At 45.3% G+C, this 16964-nt stretch overlaps 1 protein-coding gene across 7 annotated transcripts in view; it reads left to right on the plus strand.

Moving 5' to 3' along the window:
• Kiaa0556 (KIAA0556 ortholog) overlaps positions 1-16964 on the plus strand; it is a 170548-nt gene that overhangs the window by 8475 nt on the left and 145109 nt on the right. For 6 of the 7 annotated variants that reach the window (XM_031388223.1, XM_031388227.1, XM_031388226.1 and 3 more), the window contains exon 2: positions 11838-11893. The exons of the other annotated variant lie outside the window; for it this stretch is intronic. In XM_031388223.1, coding sequence (XP_031244083.1) covers positions 11838-11893 — 56 coding nt within the window. The remainder of the gene's footprint in view (positions 1-11837; positions 11894-16964) is intronic. 7 annotated transcript variants of the gene reach the window in all.

Raw genomic sequence — 16964 nt, forward strand, 5'->3', positions numbered from 1 at the left:
TAGTGATCAACAGTGGTATTTTAGGGTTTTGTTGCTGTGAAGAGACACCATGACCATAGATGGCAATGGCAACTCTTATAAAGGAAAACATTTAATTGGGGCTGGCTTAGAGTTTCAGAGGTTCAGTCCATTATTATGGTGGGAAGCATGGCATCATGCAAGCAGATACGGTGCTGGAGAAGGAGCTGAAGAGTTCTACGTCTTGATCCAAAGGCAGCAAGGAGAGACTGTTCTGCATAGCTTGAACACAGGAGACCTCCAACTGCCTGCCCCAACACTTCCTCCAACAAGACCACATCTACTCCAACAATGCCACACCTCCTAATACTGCCATTTCCTAGGGCCAAGCATTCAAACAGGAGTATATGAGGGCTGTACCTATTCAAACTACATTTGGCTACCCCATTAACTTTGGATATGTGCTGATGGAGCAGCTGCAACAGAAACCTTGGCCATGCAGACCTCACAATTTATGTCCTCTGCCTGGAATCCTCTGAACACTAGGAACTTCTGGCTGGTGGCAGCAGCCTTCAAGAGCACATGTTTCATGACACATATAGGCCTTCCCTGTAAGCCCCTGAGATTTCTCTTGAGCCACCCCAGGCATCTGTCCACTCTGGAGCAAGACATTCTTTCCCAGCTTTCTGCCTTGCCTGTGCTGCATTCCTATCAAGCTGCACCCTTTCTAGTCACTCCCACGGTGGTGATAGGCCCTGGCATGCAGAATTACCTCTTCCTGTCTAGGAGGCTTCCCACCAGGCTGTAGCAAGACTGGTGTCATGCCTTATTCCCAGTGGAAGTGGAGACCCACTCTGGTGTTTTATGCTGAGGCCTGGGAAACAGATGTTTTCTGGATTAACAATGTAAGCAGGGAGTGAAGCTGGAAGAAACTTAATGGCTCTATTCCAGAGTTCCATTTTGGGGGTCTTGAATTGTCTTAGTGCTCCAGGCACTAAAGATTCCAGGCAGGGGTCACAAATTGTGAGGTCTGCATGGCCAAGGTTTCTGTTGCAGCTGCTCCATCAGTGCCTTGTGACTCCCAGGCCTACTCTATATACTCAGGAATAGTCATTCTTTGTGAAGAACTGCTTGCTAGTTTCACAGAGCATGTGATTTCCTGGTTATATAAAACGGAGCTGAGCATGCTGTTGCAGAGCTTGGCATGGTGGTGTTCGTCTATAATCCCAGTGTAAAAGGTGGAAGCAGAGGGATTAGGAATTTAAGGTTAGCCTGGGCTGCATGAGAACCTGTCTAAAAAAATAACAAAACAACACCAATAACAAGAAAACCCCAAGAATTACCCTCCCAAACACATAAAATCCATACTAACAATATCTCCCTATTACAGTATTTATAAGAATTATACTATGTGTGTGCAAAGCCCAGGGTAAAAGTCTAGCATGTGGAGTACACTTGTGTTAGCTTCATCAATAATGATTTTGCTTTCTTGATCAATTGTTCTGACATGTGAGCCTTTGCTTTTCTCAAACTTTGCTGGAGGGACCAACCCCCTAAACTTTGGACTTGACCTCAGCTGCAGGAAGCCAACCAGGAAAGGTAGGAGTAGGAACGGCAGGGCCCTTGTACCATCTGGCAGCTCCTGCTTGTGGCTCCTGAGAACTTTGCCAGGAGGATGACAGGCCTTGCACCACCAGATCTTTCAGTTTTTCACAAGAGTACAGAACTTGGGATTGCTCTGCCTCTGCATCTTTTTGTTTTATAGCTGCAAAAACAAGCTATAAAAACCACAAAAAGGGTCAAGCCTCCCCTCCTCTGTGGGTGCTCCACATCACCCACCATGCTTCTAACGCGAAGGAAGTAGGACTGAGCATTTGAATTGGACTGGGATATATGTACAAATTCTGACATTTAAGAAAAAAAATAGCTAGCTTCTCCATCCCACAGCATGTATATGCTCCATTTGTAGTGGTTGAGAGGGATGCTGGTATACGGTAGATGCTCAGCAGAATCAGCTGTGGTGGTGCACAACTGCAGTCTCAGATGTTTGGGGGGGATGAAGCAGGAGGATTTTGATTACAAACCCAGGTGGGCTTCCCAAGACTAAACCAAATCAAAACAAAGTTCCTTGAAAAGGTGTCTGGCAGGCAGGATTCTTTAGGTGCTCATGCACTTTTCCAGGCAGTTGAACAGGCTGTTTGGGAGCCACCTTGTCTTGTGTGGCAAACCCAGAGATGAAAGGAGGCAGCTGGGTTATGGAAGGAGAATGGATTCAGTAACTTATGTGACTCACATAGAGATAGACCAGAATCCATTTTAGCCTGGGAGTCCTATTTTCACAGAAGCCATTGGTTACAGTATAGACGTGTGGTTTTTTTCCTTACTTTATTAATTTTCCAGTGGTTTCCAGAGGTATATCAAACACATTCAATCATATTCTGTTTCACCACACCAGAAAGTGGTAGGAGATGGACAGGAGGATTTGGAAAATGTCAGGGCCAGAAAGCACTTCTCATAGAAGATGATCATGCCCCTCCTAGCATTATCCAGTCATTCCAGAAACATCTGCTAATGCCTACCATCTAGGCACCATTCCAAGCATAGAGAATTGAGTTTTCATAAAGCCCTATGGCAACCTTGGTGAAAGAGACAGACCATGAACACATAAGAAGTGAAGGGGAGCTAGGTACACACCTTTTGTCCCACCACTCAGAAGGCAGAGGCCAGTAGATCTTTGTGAGTTCAAGGCCAGCCTGGTCTACTTAACAAGTTCCAGGACTGCTAGGACTGCAGTCTCAAAAAATAGTGATTGTGGGAGATTATGGTAGAAGAGTCTGTTCCTTTGAGCTGAAAACTAATTTGATAAGGAGGAGCTGAATAAGACCTAGGGGATGAATGGCCCAGACCTAGGGACTATAGAGGGTCAAAAAGGAGTCTGGAATGCAAAGAGCAAAGTAAAAATGAATGGGGTGGTAGGAACGAGCTTAGGGGAATCTGAGATGACTCAGACCAGGGACATGTGGAGTCTGTTCAGCCAGAGCTTGGTTTGGGTTATCTGCTACACATGAAGAAGAAGGTATGCTGATATTTCAAAATTTGTCTACTGTGACTTTCTGTCTGATGCTGAGGCTAGAACCCAGGCCTCTGCCTTTTGAACAAGGGCTCTACCTCTGAGCTTCTATTGTTGTTTTTAGATTTTATATTTGTGCATATGTGGTGTGTGTGTGTGTATACGTACATATGGAACTCAAAGGATAAGTTGCAGGAGTCATTCTCTTTCTGCCATGTGTGTGTACCCGTGTGTGTGTGTGTGTGTGTGTGTGTGTGTGTGTGTGTGTGTGTGTGTGTGTGTACATGTGTGCACAGAGGTCAGAGGATTAGTTGTGGGAGTCATTGCCTTTTTATTGTGTGGGTCCCAGGATTAGAACTCAGGTCGTCAGCACCGAGGTGGTGGCACATGCCTTTAATCCCAACACTCAGGAGGCAGAAGCAGGTAAATCTCTGTGAGTTTGAGGACAGCCTCATTTACAGAGTCAGTTTCAGGACAGACAAAGCTATACATAGAGAAACAGAGATACCCTGCCTCGGAAAACAAAACAAGACAAAAAACTAAGGTCTTCAGGTTTGCCAGGAATTCCTTTCCTGCTGAGCCATCTTGCTGACCTTGAGAGTCTACTCAGCTGCCATAGGGAAGTCTGGGCAAGCATGGAGGGTGGAGCTGGGTATGATGGTGAACATTTGGAAACTCAGCATTCAGGAGGCTGAGGCATGAGGATTGTGAGTTTGAGGCCAGCTTGGGCTATAGTATGAGATCCTATATAGCAAGTTCAGGATCTAGGAGAAGAGTCAGAGGCTAAAAGACCATGAAGATTAGATAAGTTTGGAGTGTACGTGGGAGCCAGAGTTCCTCAGAACAAGCCAAGATCCCTGGATGTCAGTAGATCTGGACAGAGGGACATAAACCTCCCAACTTATAGGTTTATATACTCTTTATAGGTTTCTGTATATTCTTTCATGTCCTTGACAGTGGATTTCAGTGAAACTGTGACTGATCAGTCCCATTGACAGATAGACCCTGCCACACAGTGCTGGCAGTCTCAGCCACTGTCCTGCTTGTCCTGCTCTCAGTCATCTGGGTGTAAGGCTGCATGCCAGTGCAAAGAATTCTGTGCAGGTTATAAATAACCACTTCCAGCTGCCAGCTGCGATTTGGATTTGGAAAGGAGAGGAGGGTCTTAGCATGACTTGTTTATCTCAGGTAATTTGGCAGTAAGCTGGGCCCTGGGAATTCTAGTTACAAGAAAAATGCGAAGCAAGAGTGACAGGAATATGGTTTCAGGCTTTCAGTGTGGAATGTAGCTTAAAGGCCCAGCTCTACCTGAGGGTGCGTGGGAACAAGGGAGCCTTCACCTGGCTCCTGCTCTTGTCTAGTGGATTTCTGGCAGATCCTTAAGTATCCTCAAAAGGGACTCATAGATTTAGAAGTAAAGAAATGTTGCCCCCTATTATCTCTGGAAAAACAAAACTGACAAAACAAGCCAGGTGTGGTAGTACACACCTGTGATCTCAGTGCTGGGGAAACTGAGGCAAGAGTCTCAGAGTCTCAGTCTACCCAGAGTTAAAGAGTCTTTTAACAACAAGGCAAAAGCGCACACACACAAAGCTAGCAAGAAAAGGCCCACATACTTATACAGAAACCAGTCTTTGGAGCTAAGCACTCCTCAGGCTGCTAAGCTGCCCTTCTTTCTGTTCCAGTCCTGCCATGCTGCTGTTTTATGTACTTGACTCTGACATGTGTTTACAGTGCATTAGGGGAAAGCCAGAATTAGGGTTCAGAGGCACTCAGGAAGTTGAAGTGGGCAGAGGGGGTGTGGGCTTTGAGTAGAATTGGCACTGGGTCTTGAGACTAAGCTGGCACACTTGTCAGATTCCCCTGCTGGCTCTGGGACCCCAGGCGGGTCATTTGACGACGACGACGACTTCTCCTTCTCCTTCTCCTTCTCCTTCTCCTTCTTCTTCTTCTTCCTCTTCTTTTTTGAGACAGAGTTTCTCTGTGTAGCCCTGGCTGTCCTGGAACTCACTCTGCACACCAGGCTGGCCTCAAACTCAGAAATCTACCTGCCTCTGCCTCCCAAGTGCTGGGATTAAAGGTGTGTGCCACCACTGCCTGGCTTTATTTCTATTTTTTTATGCTCGTGTGTGGTATGCATGTGTGTATATGCATTTGCATGGGCACAAGGTATGTGTGTGTGTGTGTGTGTGTGTGTGTGTGTGTGTGTGTATGTGTGTGTGTGTTTGTGTGTGTTCATGTGGTTTCCTGTGTATGTGGAGTCCCAGAGTTGATGTTGGGAATCATCCTGGCTCTTCTACCTTATTCAGTAAGATGATTCTCTCATTTAAACCCAGGGCTTGGTAATCCAGCTGGTCTCACTAGCCAGCTTGCTCTGGGAATCCCCCATCTCTGCTTTCTGAGGTTGGATTTACAAGAAGCCTACTATACTCACCAGGCAGTTATGCAGGTTCTAGAGACCAAACTCCATTTAACCACTGAGCCACCTCCCCAGCTCACTGTCACTTTCTTTTCTTTCTTCCCTCCCTCCCTCCCATTCCAGCAAAGGCTCTCATGCCTTTTAAGATTTATTTACTTTTATAAGTGTTTACCTGCATGTATATCTGTGTACCACATGTATGCAGTGCCCATGGAAGCCAGATGAGGGCATCAGTTCCCTAAACCTGATTGTTGTGGACAGGTGGGTTTGGGAACTGAATCCAGGTCCTCTCAGAGCAGCCAGTGTTTAAACCTGAAGAGTAAAGAGTAGATCATCTGGAACTTGCACATTCTCCCAGCTGTTGTCTATTTTTTTTTTTCTTAATTTTAATGTTTCCTAGCCACTTTTTATTTTTACACTGGGCATTGAACTCAGGGCCGTATGCATGCTAGGCAAGCACTCTACCACTGAGCTCCAAACCTCTTTCAGCATTTGAGTACTGTTTTTCATCTTGTGGTTTGACATGCTTATCTAGTAGCTCCCCACTGATGCAGAGGCAAGAGGAGGGTGTCAGAGCCCTGGAGCTTACTTTCCAGGCAGTTTTGAGCTACCTGACATGGATGCTGAAACCCACACTCAAGTTCTCTGCAAGAACACCATGTGCTCTCAGTCACTGGCATCTCGGCAGCCCACTACCTGGCAAATTATGTTACTGTGGCTCACATATGCGCACACACATGCGCACACACACATTTCCTGCTTGTGGAAGTTGTGGACATCTCAGCAAGTTTCTAGTAAAGATGTTGCCAGCTCCAAGGGAAAATGGCCTTGTGCTTCTAAGCCATTTTGTGTTCCATCCAGAAAGGTCTTTCTCAGACCCTTTTGATTTTTTTCAGGCCATTAGGTGAGAGGGATACTTTTAGTGTAAATTAAATTGCGTGAACACACACAAAATACAACATGAATGCTCATATGTAGACAACAGAAGATAAATTGGACTCATTGGTCACAAGGTGGAAGCACCGTCACACTCCTAGGGACAAACAAGTCCTTTGTTCTAGTTCTTTTTGATGGGATCTGTGGTCCAGGCTCTCTGTGCTGTGGGATTTGCACGAGTCACCTTTCTTCTCCAAGGCCTTGAAGGGAGAGTGGAATGCCAAGTCTGCCCCTCCATGGTTGGCATTTGTTCCAGATCTTCTCAGGAAGCCATCTGGCGGGAAGGGAGTGCCAGCTTCACCAGGGAGCCATTTGCTCCTAATCTCCTTATTAATTGCTCTGGGAGCCTGCGACAGATTAAATGCTGCATCACAGAGTGACTCCTTCTCTCCTGTACCTCTCCAGCACTTCCCTGTACTGTCTTTGTTATTAGACGAGGCTTAACCACCTTGCTGAGGGACAGTGACACATAGTGGTTAAGACAGCCCACTTCTGGGGCAGCTCGACTCACCAGCTTTGTGGTATCAAGCAAGTGTCCTAACCTCTGGATCTCATGACCTTGTCTGATACTGGATAATAGCAACGTCAGTTTCCTAGGTAGCTGTGATGTGTCAGTGAGTTGATACATGTTCCCAGCTTGCAGCCTAGCGCCTGGTATATACTAAGCCCTGACCACATCATGATGATGATTATGGTGCCAGTGATCGTGATGGTGACAACAATCAAGTGTCCACTGTTATGACAATGAGTAAACCTTTCAGTCACTCACCTGCAGTTTACTCCTTCCTACATTGGTTTATTCCAAAGAGAATAATAGCATTCCTTTAAAGCAAGAATTATTCAATCCCCAGCACCTGCTGCCTGCTTTTGTAAATAAAGGTTTATTGGAATGGTTATGTTGTTTAATTGCCTATTACCGATGGCTACTTTTGCTCTACAGTGGCAAAGTATCAGTGCCAAAGACCTTATACTCTTAAGACCTTATATATCACACAGCCAACAATACTTACTTTGTGGACTTTTATAGAAGATGTTTACTAATCCCTGGTTAACAAACGTGGTTGTGAGGCTTCAGGAAGAACCCTGCAAAGCTGGCTGCAGCCAGGTGGCAGAGCTGAGGCAGGCAGCCTGGTGTTGCTGACCTTCCATGACTGTGAACCTTGATCTTGTCTATATCCCCCACCTCTTTCCCCTGCCTAACTAGACAAAAGTAGGGGGAGCAGCTGAGTAGGAATAGATTAATAAGGAATACAATAAAGATATATTTTGTATGTGTATTTTTATCATGTACTTTATATTTTCAGATGTTCCAGATTTCACACACATGCATTAGTCTGCAGCAGTGGGTCTAAAAGGCTGCATTCTGTTTATTATGAATAGCTTAAGCTCATTTTCAAGGGTAATGTTGACATGATTTTCCTCTTGCCTGATGACTTTAGATGAAGACATGACTCCCTCTAAATGCTAGCAGTGAATAGTATATACATCTAGAGCAAAGTAAAACTGAAGTGTCAGATCCTAACCACTGACAATAAATCCTAAGTGCAGATAAAGCCCTTCTCAGGCCATAAACAGAGGAAACGTGTCCTATTTACAAAAGCTCAGCAGGTTCACGCCTCTTTTCATTTCCCCAGGCACACATCTGTCCTCTAAAGTGAAGCACACACGTAACATTTACATCTGGCCTTATTTATTGCTCTGGAACTGATGTAGGCAAGTCACCTTGCAAAGTGCAGAGGAACACCCCTTTTGTTTTGCAGGCAGTAGTTATTGATATTAATATCCTCCTCCTCTCTCTCTCTCTCTCTCTCTCTCTCTCTCTCTCTCTCTCTCTCTCTCTCTCTCAGTTGTTGTGAGAATAAATAAGCTACAGGTAGGAAGACACCCTGAGATGCCAGAAGCAACAGGCAGGTGCAGTGGACTCTGAGTACATTTCTCCTGTTCTTGCCAAGAAGTGGTCATCATGGAACTACGTGCAGGAAAGAGGTTCCTGGGTGTGAAGACAACCAGCTTCCAGGGAGCTTAGATCTAAATGCTCGTAATTACAGTGCATTATCTTCATTGGAAGATAAGCAAATTATTTTCCAATTTAATGAATAAAGACACTTCTAATTAACTCCAGAAGAGAAATGTGCCTTCAGGTTTTAACCAGTAGTTAAGGTTTTATTTTAACTGTTTGTTGAAACTTTATTTTACTTGTGTATGCATGTGGTGTTGTGATGGAACACAAAGCCTTATACATGCTAAACAGGTATTCAGCTACCATCAGGTCATTCCCCAGCCCGTAATGGAATTTTAGATGAACAGCAAATCCAGTGATGATTTGGACTAAATCACCATTATTTCATTTTATTTATTTCTCAGTATGTGGCTCTAGCTGGCCTCAAACCCACAGCAATCTGCCTACCTCTACCTTCCAAGTGCTGAGATTAAAGGCATATGTCACCACATCCAGCTTTAACACAATCCAGGAGACAAACTATGCCCCAGAGAGCCTGGGACTTTGCAAAGGTTCCAGATTGTTCTGTGCTCTCTCCCAGAGCAGAATCTCAGTTGGTATAACTGACAAAGGAAGGGCCTTACCAGATCTAGACTGCCTTGTTGGTCCCTAATTACCCTCTTGCTCCTGCCTTGCCCTGGGCTAGCACTCTTACCCCTGTGGACCTATCTTGGGTGTTTTGGCATCCCTGGCCTCCAACCCATGTGGTCTCTTTTAGCTCAGACCCATTTGGGTCTGCTTTGTGTGAGCAGACTAGACTACCTGTCATATCATCACACTGGCCAGCCCAAGGATCTGCTTGGAATCCACAGGCTGACAGTCAGTGTGGCCAAAGGGTTCTAGAGTGTTCTCTCTACTATCCCAGAATATTAGGGTTTATGAAGCTATGATTAACTTAGACCAAGAACTAGATCTCCTAATCCTTAGACTGGTCTCTTTTTGGTTAACTTGATTTGTACATATGTATAAGGAAACTCTGTGTGGGGTGGGGGGCGTGAGGCGGCGTGACAGGTGCCTATGAAGGCCAGAACAATACCTGAAGCTGGAGTTATAGGTGGTTGTGGGTTGCTTGATAGGGGTGCTGGAAATTGAACTTGGGTCCTCTGCAAAAGCAATATGTGTTCTTAGCCACTGAGACAATTCTACAGCTCATAAACTTATTTTTTTAAAGCAGTTTTATATTCACATCAAAATTAAGCAGGAAGTCCAGAATTCCCATATAACCTCCATCTATACATGAAACCTCTCTTATCATCATTGTTGTGGTGCTGGGGATGAAACCTAGGCCTTTCTTATGTTAGGGGAGTACTTTGTCAGTAGACATATCCCTAGTCTATCCCACCATGGACACTCCATGTTACAGTGCCTTATTCTAGGATCCTTCAAAAATCACTGAATCCACTCTGGGCAGTGGTGGCACATGCCTTTAATCCTAGCACTTGGGAGGCAGAGGCAGGCGAATTTCTGAGTTCGAGGCCAGCCTGATCTACAGAATGAGTTCCAGGACAGCCAGGGCTACACAGAAATCCTGTCTCGAAAAAAACCAAAACAAACAAACAAACAAAAAATCACTGAATCCTAAGGAGTTTGTCATAAGGTGGAAAGGAAAACATACAGGATCAGAAAAGCTTCAAGGGAGTATTTGTGGATCACAAAACATGCTGAAGTTTCATATTACTCTCTGCTGTCCCAACATCCTAGCATTGCTGTCTGTCTGTCCCAGGGCAAGTGCTAAAGGACTATGCACACACAACTTCAGAGCTCACAAACAGGATTATCCCTGCCTTGTCCTTCTCTTTGTGTCCCCAAAACAACTTCAAAATCCAGAGCTGGGATTCTGCTGAGTGTCATCCCTCATATGACATACTGAGATTTGGAGCATGTTCATGGTTGCCCCAGGGGTCTAGACCTGTGAACTGTGGAGAGAGGAAAAGACAAAATGTTACAGTAAGGGGTTATTGTGAGCAGAGCTGATGTGTTGCCAGGTCTCTGTGACTATAGCAAATTCTTGAGGATATCAGATTATAAAGAGGAAATGTCTGTTTGTGCTCGCAGTCTCTTGGTCCATTCCTTTGGGCCTGTGGTAAAGCAGGACCAACATGGTGGGAACATTTGGAGGGAGCTGCTCACCTTATGGTGGCCAGGAAGCAAAGAGAGAGGAAGAAGGGCTGGGTTCACAACAAGACCTAACGTCCCTGTATGGGCCCTACCTTCAAAAGGTTTTGCCACCTTTCCAGTAGCTTCACAAGCTGGGGCCAGGGCTTCAGCACATAGCATCTCAGTTACTTTGCTTGTTACTGGGACAAAATACCTGAAGCAACAACTTGAGGAAGGAAAGGGTTAATTTTGGCTTACAGTTTTGAGGTTAGTGTGTCAGAAGAGGCATGGAAACAGAGGTCACTTTGTCGAGTAGCATTCTCCCAAGGGACCTTGCCTAGTCCAATAGCATGAATGTGCCAGGAAGCAGAGAGCATGGGCCAGGACCAGGTGTGGATATAACTTGCAAAGGCGAAGCCCCTACTTCCTATACGTAGGTCCTATTCCTAAAAGCTCAAAGCATGGCATGTGGACATTCAGGATCCAACTTTAGAAGCAGATAACATAAAAAAATATCTAAATCACTTCTGTCAGAGACTCGGATCCCATCTCCTCCTCCACCACTGTGTCTTTTTGGGTTCTGCCTTCTGAGGTCTCTTACCTGATAGGACATGTGGTTGTTATCCTGGGATAGCCACCTGGGAGTCAAGTGGAGCAGTTTAGTAGATATGCTGACAACATACAGTGACTTCTGTTTTAGATTTCAATACCAAGGCAGTCTGTTAGGAGCTTTTCTAGTGGACACCCCATTCATAGGTGTGAAAACATGCTTTTGGAAGGATGCATTTGCAGGAGATGATGCCTCTTGAATTTACACATGCCTTCAAATGCTAGTCTAAGGCGTTCTGAGAAAGGCAACGATTTTCTCTGAAATTGCCCATTATGTGAAGCGCATGTGATTACCACTAATTCATTTCTGCACATCACCTGAGCTGTGAGTCTGGGGCTTGGTGCAGTACCTCAGAATGCACCCACCTAACTTTATGGCTATGCACATGGCAGAAGGCATTTTTATGGAAGGTGTTTTATGTAATTCCAAACAATTTAATAGAAATGTAATTCGACAGGGAAAACTACAGTCCCTTGGCCCTTTCAGAGTGCAGATAATGGCCCAGATTAAAGGGCTGGAGCTTTGTTCATTATAGTCAAATACTGTGTGTGAATTACCATTTTCCTTGCCGTTGGTCCATTTCAAAAGTGTGCCATTTTCCTATTATAATAACAGGCTGCGTTTTCTTAGAATCATCTCATTATGATTGGTTCTGTCTTTTCAGTTTGCAAATAAAAAGCTTTTGCAGTGATAAACTAGTTGTTCCCAAGCAGCCTTAATCTCTGCTTCTGCTTTTGAACTGCTACAGGTCAGGCCCTGCGGAAGGTGGAGAGAAGCCGGTCCTGCTCTCAGGAGAGAAACGAGGTAACTACACCCGCTGTTTGCAAGAACCTGGTGTAAACAGGCATTCTGTGAGTCCTGGGCCAAGTGAGAGCTGGCCTGCTGGACTTGTCAACCCATTGTCACTTGTAACAATGATCTTTTGTAGAGCATGTCAGCTGGCTTGCTGTGACACTCACTCCAGATTTCAGCCACTTAGAACAACAGCTATGCCTTTAGTTCCTGAATCCATAGTCAGCAACCTGGCCTTCTTTGGTGTTCTTGCTCACTGGCCAGGCTCCCCTGTTCTCAACTAGGGCTCAGTTGTGTCTGCAGAGCTTGCTGGTTGCCAGTCAAGGTGCATCATACTTCACATGCTGTCTCCTTCTCCCGCAAACTAATAGGGTTTGCTAACATGGGGTTTCTAGGGTCTAAGAGGATGGAGTGCCAGCTGCAAGGCCTCCTGAGTCTTGGGTTTCCAAAGGGTACAGGGACACTTCTGTCACTTCTAAGAATAAAAGGTTGTTTTTCAAGCTCAGCTGGGTCTAGGAGCTTCAAAGCAAACCGTAAGGCAGGCCAGGTTTAAGAGTAGGGAAATGAACAGAGGGAACGGGTGGAGGGGATTGGCTGCCCCTCCCTGCCAAAGACAGGAGCTCTTGGCCCAGATAGTCAAGTAGTCTAGAACTTGCAATGTAGCCCAGGCTAGCCTTGTACTGTGAAGACCTTCCTCCTCAAGTTCTGGAATTATAGGTGTATGCCACCACACCTAGGACCAGGTCTCATTTCTTGTCTTTTTGGTTGTGACCCTAGCTGAGCACAAAGATTCACTTCTGCACACTACTTGACCATTCTTGAAAGCTGCCCCACAGAGTCTATTTGCTCAGAATCTCAGTGGGACTAAGGGATGATGTGACAACTATTGCTATATGTGCTATGTACTTGGAAGACAAGTACCTCTAGACCATTGCACTGCAGTGTAAGAAACTATTATAGGCAGAGAAAGTGGGCTCAAAGAGCTCATGTAACCCTATCTGAAGTATCAAGAAGCTTTGCTGGTCTAAGGAGATGGGATCAGCCTTTAATTGAATGCATTGATCTTCCAAAGAACTAAAGATGGGTTCCCAGCATCTACATAGGATGCTTTACAACCTCCTGTAACTCCGGTTCCAGATCGGACACTCTTTCCTGGCCTCCCCAGATGCTTGCACTCACATGCACATACACATACAAGCACACACATACACAAATCAGAAATAAAAGTAATTGAAAGGAAGGAAGGGAGAGAGGAAGAAAGAGAGGAAAGAAGAAAAAAGACGGGGTTTTCAAGAGCTGTGTGGATAGGCCTAAAATTTCCACTCTTGAAAAGCCGAGGAAGGATGATTTGTAGTTCAAGTTCAGCCTACCATGCATAGCAAGACCTTTTCTAAGGAAACATGAAAGGAAAGAAGACTTTGCAGAAAAGGTGATAGACAGGTTGCCTCTTAAAGAATGAGTAGGAGTTATTTATTATTTAGTTTAAGGAAACAATATGGTCAAAGTCAGAGAGAGATGAATAAAGAAAACAGAAGACCTTTAAAGCCTAGGTGGGTGGAAGCGGCATAAGGACCATATGTTTTCATAGGACCCTTTGATCAAGTCCCATGTTCCTGGGAGAGGGCAGGATGTAAGGAATAAATCGAGCTTCATATTCTTTCTTCCTCTGCCCTCTCTTAGCAACAGAACCTCCTAATTGCTACTTTCCCAGCATTTCCATTGTGCCAATTGCCTGAGAGAATTTCAGATCATTTCTCTACTAAAAAGTGCTTCAAGTGAAAAACAAAACATGAGGCTGTTTATCTCAATGCCCAGGTTTAATTCTGAAAGATATTTAAGATGGCTTCAGGCTTCTGAAGATAGGGTGCTGGCTGGGTATTTCAACTGGCTAGAAAAACAGAACAACACTAATAGCACATTACTGGCTTAGGGGACTCCCTGATGCCCTGAACTTGCCCTCTCCTACCCTGCCTTTCTGTACTCTCCCATCACTACTTGGTAGCACTGTGTGCCTTATGCAGATGGGTAGCCATAGATTAAGCCTTGCTGTCATGAAAGTTAAGGAAAAGACATACTGTCTCTTTGTTGAGATGGTTGGGACAAGCAGCTGGGGACACTTGTCCTGTTCCTTTTCTGTGGGCTGCTCTATCCCCAGAGGGTGAGAATGGAGTTTCCCCCTGGGTCATATGAGTATTGTGCCTATGTGCCTATGTGGGATCATGGATTGACACTGTGAAGAGTATGTGGGAGGGGGGTCCCAGTGAACTTCCCAGGCCCTCTTTAGGCTAAAGTAATGCTGTGTAGACTCATGCCCTTTTACAGGTCGTTCTGTCTGTCTATCTGTCTCTGCCCTTCTCTCCTGCCCCTCTTCTTTTCTTTCTCCTATGTATATGGGTGACTATATGCATGCATGTGGAGGCCCAATCTTGAAGTTTAGTGTATTACTTGATTATTATTGTTCTTCACTTTATATAGACAGGGTCTCTTCCTGAACTCCAAGCTTTTCTATTCCATCTAGTCTAGCTAGCCAGCTTGCCCCAGGGGTCCTCTGTCTTGACCTCCCAGGTACTGGGACTATATAGGTGGTTACCACTCCTGCCAGATTTTTGTGTTGGTTCTGGGGAATATGAATTATGTCCTCCTACTTGTGAGGAAATGCTTTATTCACTGAGCCATCTCTCCAGCCCTTGAACCTGTGATCTTCTCACCTCTGTTTCCAGAGTGCTGGTATTATAGGGTTGTGTCATCACACCTGGCCTAACTGGCAGTTTTTAGCTCTTCTGCTCTGGGTGTGGGTCCAGACATCTGAATTTGTTAACTGCTAGCAGTGCACACATGCAGCTGAGGATGAGAATAGTTTTTCAGAGTGTGGGGCAGCCCTGTCTGCTGATTATGGGCTCCCTGTGTACTGTGCACAGCTTGCCTGGCACCCAGCCCCTCAGCCACCACTGACTCTAGATACCACAGAGACAGGTCCAGATAGACTGATGGACAGCGCAGAAGTACCCACATTCAGCTGCTAGGTTCCAGAGCAAGAAAAGGCTGCCTGGAAGAGGTGGGTCCTGGAAAGGGCACAGTTGGTTCAGAAATGTCCCTCCATGGTTGCTTTGCAGCAGCAAGAGCTTTCAGTTCAGTTGGTAAAAATATGCTTGCCCTTGCCTCTTAACAAGTATTCATGGTTCCTGCCTGTGGAGATTATGTAGTGTTTATGGCCCCTGGTCATGAATTATTAATGATTTTGAAATTGTGGCCATTGTAGTTTACTCAAAAATCATTAGGAAGCAAATTTGTCATACAGTGCTTAAGAAAAGAGTGAGAGAAAATCCCAGAGGAGAGACTGATTTTTATTCACCATCTAACCTAACCCTCCCATCTCTCAGTGTGCATACTGCTAACCAGGGCCCATGGTGCTGGGGGACATGTCCTCTTGCTGCATAGGAACCCCTGCAGCTCTGTGAATTAGAGCCTCTATGTGCATTGAGGGCCATAGTATAGGTTCCAGAGCAGGTCATAGCTGAGCAGGTGACCTCTGGCATCGTGAGCCCCCTCACTTTGACACTGCTCTCCAGGGAGAGCTAGTTTGCAGTGCAGTTACCTAGTTCAATTCCAGTGGCATTTGCTCCATAGTGTCTCATGAATATTTGGCTGTCTACTGTGTACATTTCAACAGAAAGAAAAACCAGTTACCCTTCTTCCTTTAGGGGTCCTCCTTTATCAGGCTAGGCTTTAGGTGAACTCCAGCCTTCCTACTTCCTGGCTGGGTGTCCCCAGGTAAGTGAGCCCTATTTAGGTTACTTCCTGGGCCTCCACTCTTAACCACTCCATGAGCCGCTTGTGATAATGGACTGCCATCTTTTGCAGTTGATTGGAGATTCTAAAAACCACTCATCTGTGAGCTCACTTTGTAAAGGACTGTAAAAGCCATTTAACTGTCCCTTTTGCAAACCTTAAGCTTGTGGGCTTGTGCATGCATGCACACTCTCACACACTGTTCCTCTGGGTGCAAGATTAAAGAAGCTTCTTTCTTTTCTCAGGCAAAGTGCAGAGACCTGGATCTCAGGAACTAGCCCCTCTGTCACTTTAGTGTGACATCAAGGGTAGGCTCCCACTCTCACTTGTTGCTCTCTTATACTCTTCCTATCTAGGAGACCCATTCAGAGGCCAGGGAGTGGGAGCAGCCATCCAGTCAATGCTGGGGATATTTGAAAGAAGGGGCTGGGCATGTGGCTCTATGGCAGAGAACTTATCTTATGTGCCCGAGGCCCCAAGTTCTGTCCTTAACACAGCAATAAAAAAGAAACAGTTGAAGGTTAACTATGTTCCTGATAGCAGTCCTCAGTTCCCTTTCCAAGAGGAAACCACTAATGTGTCCTTCCGACTAGTAGTCATAGGTTTTCCATCCACCTCTCTCTTCTTGTTTTTTGTGTGCAGATGGGTGTTGTGTGTGCATTTGTGTGCCTGTGCTTACATGTCAGATGACATCTTGAGTGATGTTCCTGAGATTCTGTCCATCTTTTTTTTTTTTTTTTTGAAACAGTCCCCCATTGTTCTGGAGTCCCCCATTGTTCTGGAATCCACCAAGTCAGCCAGAGAGCACCAGATAGGTCTATTACCTGCCCAGCACTGGGATTGCAAATCTGTGTTACCACACCTGTCTGTCTAATTTTTTTTTTTTAAATCAGTTTCTAGGGATTGAACTCCGGTCCTTGGGCTTGCAAGTTAAGCGCTATACTAACTGAACTATTTTCCTAGTTAAAATGGGTACAGTAAAGAAACCCATAGCTGTTTTGTGGTAGCACAATAGTGTGTGACATAGTCTGGTTTCTCTTCCTCTTGTGCTGTTTTTAGAGGAGGAAAGGTTATACTTCCAGGTAACAGTCCATCAATAAGGAATGTCTTTCTTTTATTAAAATGTGGTGCTGTCAGCTATTCCCATGACCTCCAACATCTTCACTAAGTTTCAACTCCAGCAGGTCTCTCTCCTTCCCCACCCCTTCTCTCTCCCTCCTTCTCACATTTAGCCCATCTTGGAAGACTCCTGTCTCAGGACACATGGACTGCCTTTGTTCTTTTTATGGTGTCT

The sequence above is a fragment of the Mastomys coucha genome, unplaced genomic scaffold, assembly GCF_008632895.1.
Source record: "Mastomys coucha isolate ucsf_1 unplaced genomic scaffold, UCSF_Mcou_1 pScaffold21, whole genome shotgun sequence".
NCBI lineage: Eukaryota > Metazoa > Chordata > Mammalia > Rodentia > Muridae > Mastomys > Mastomys coucha.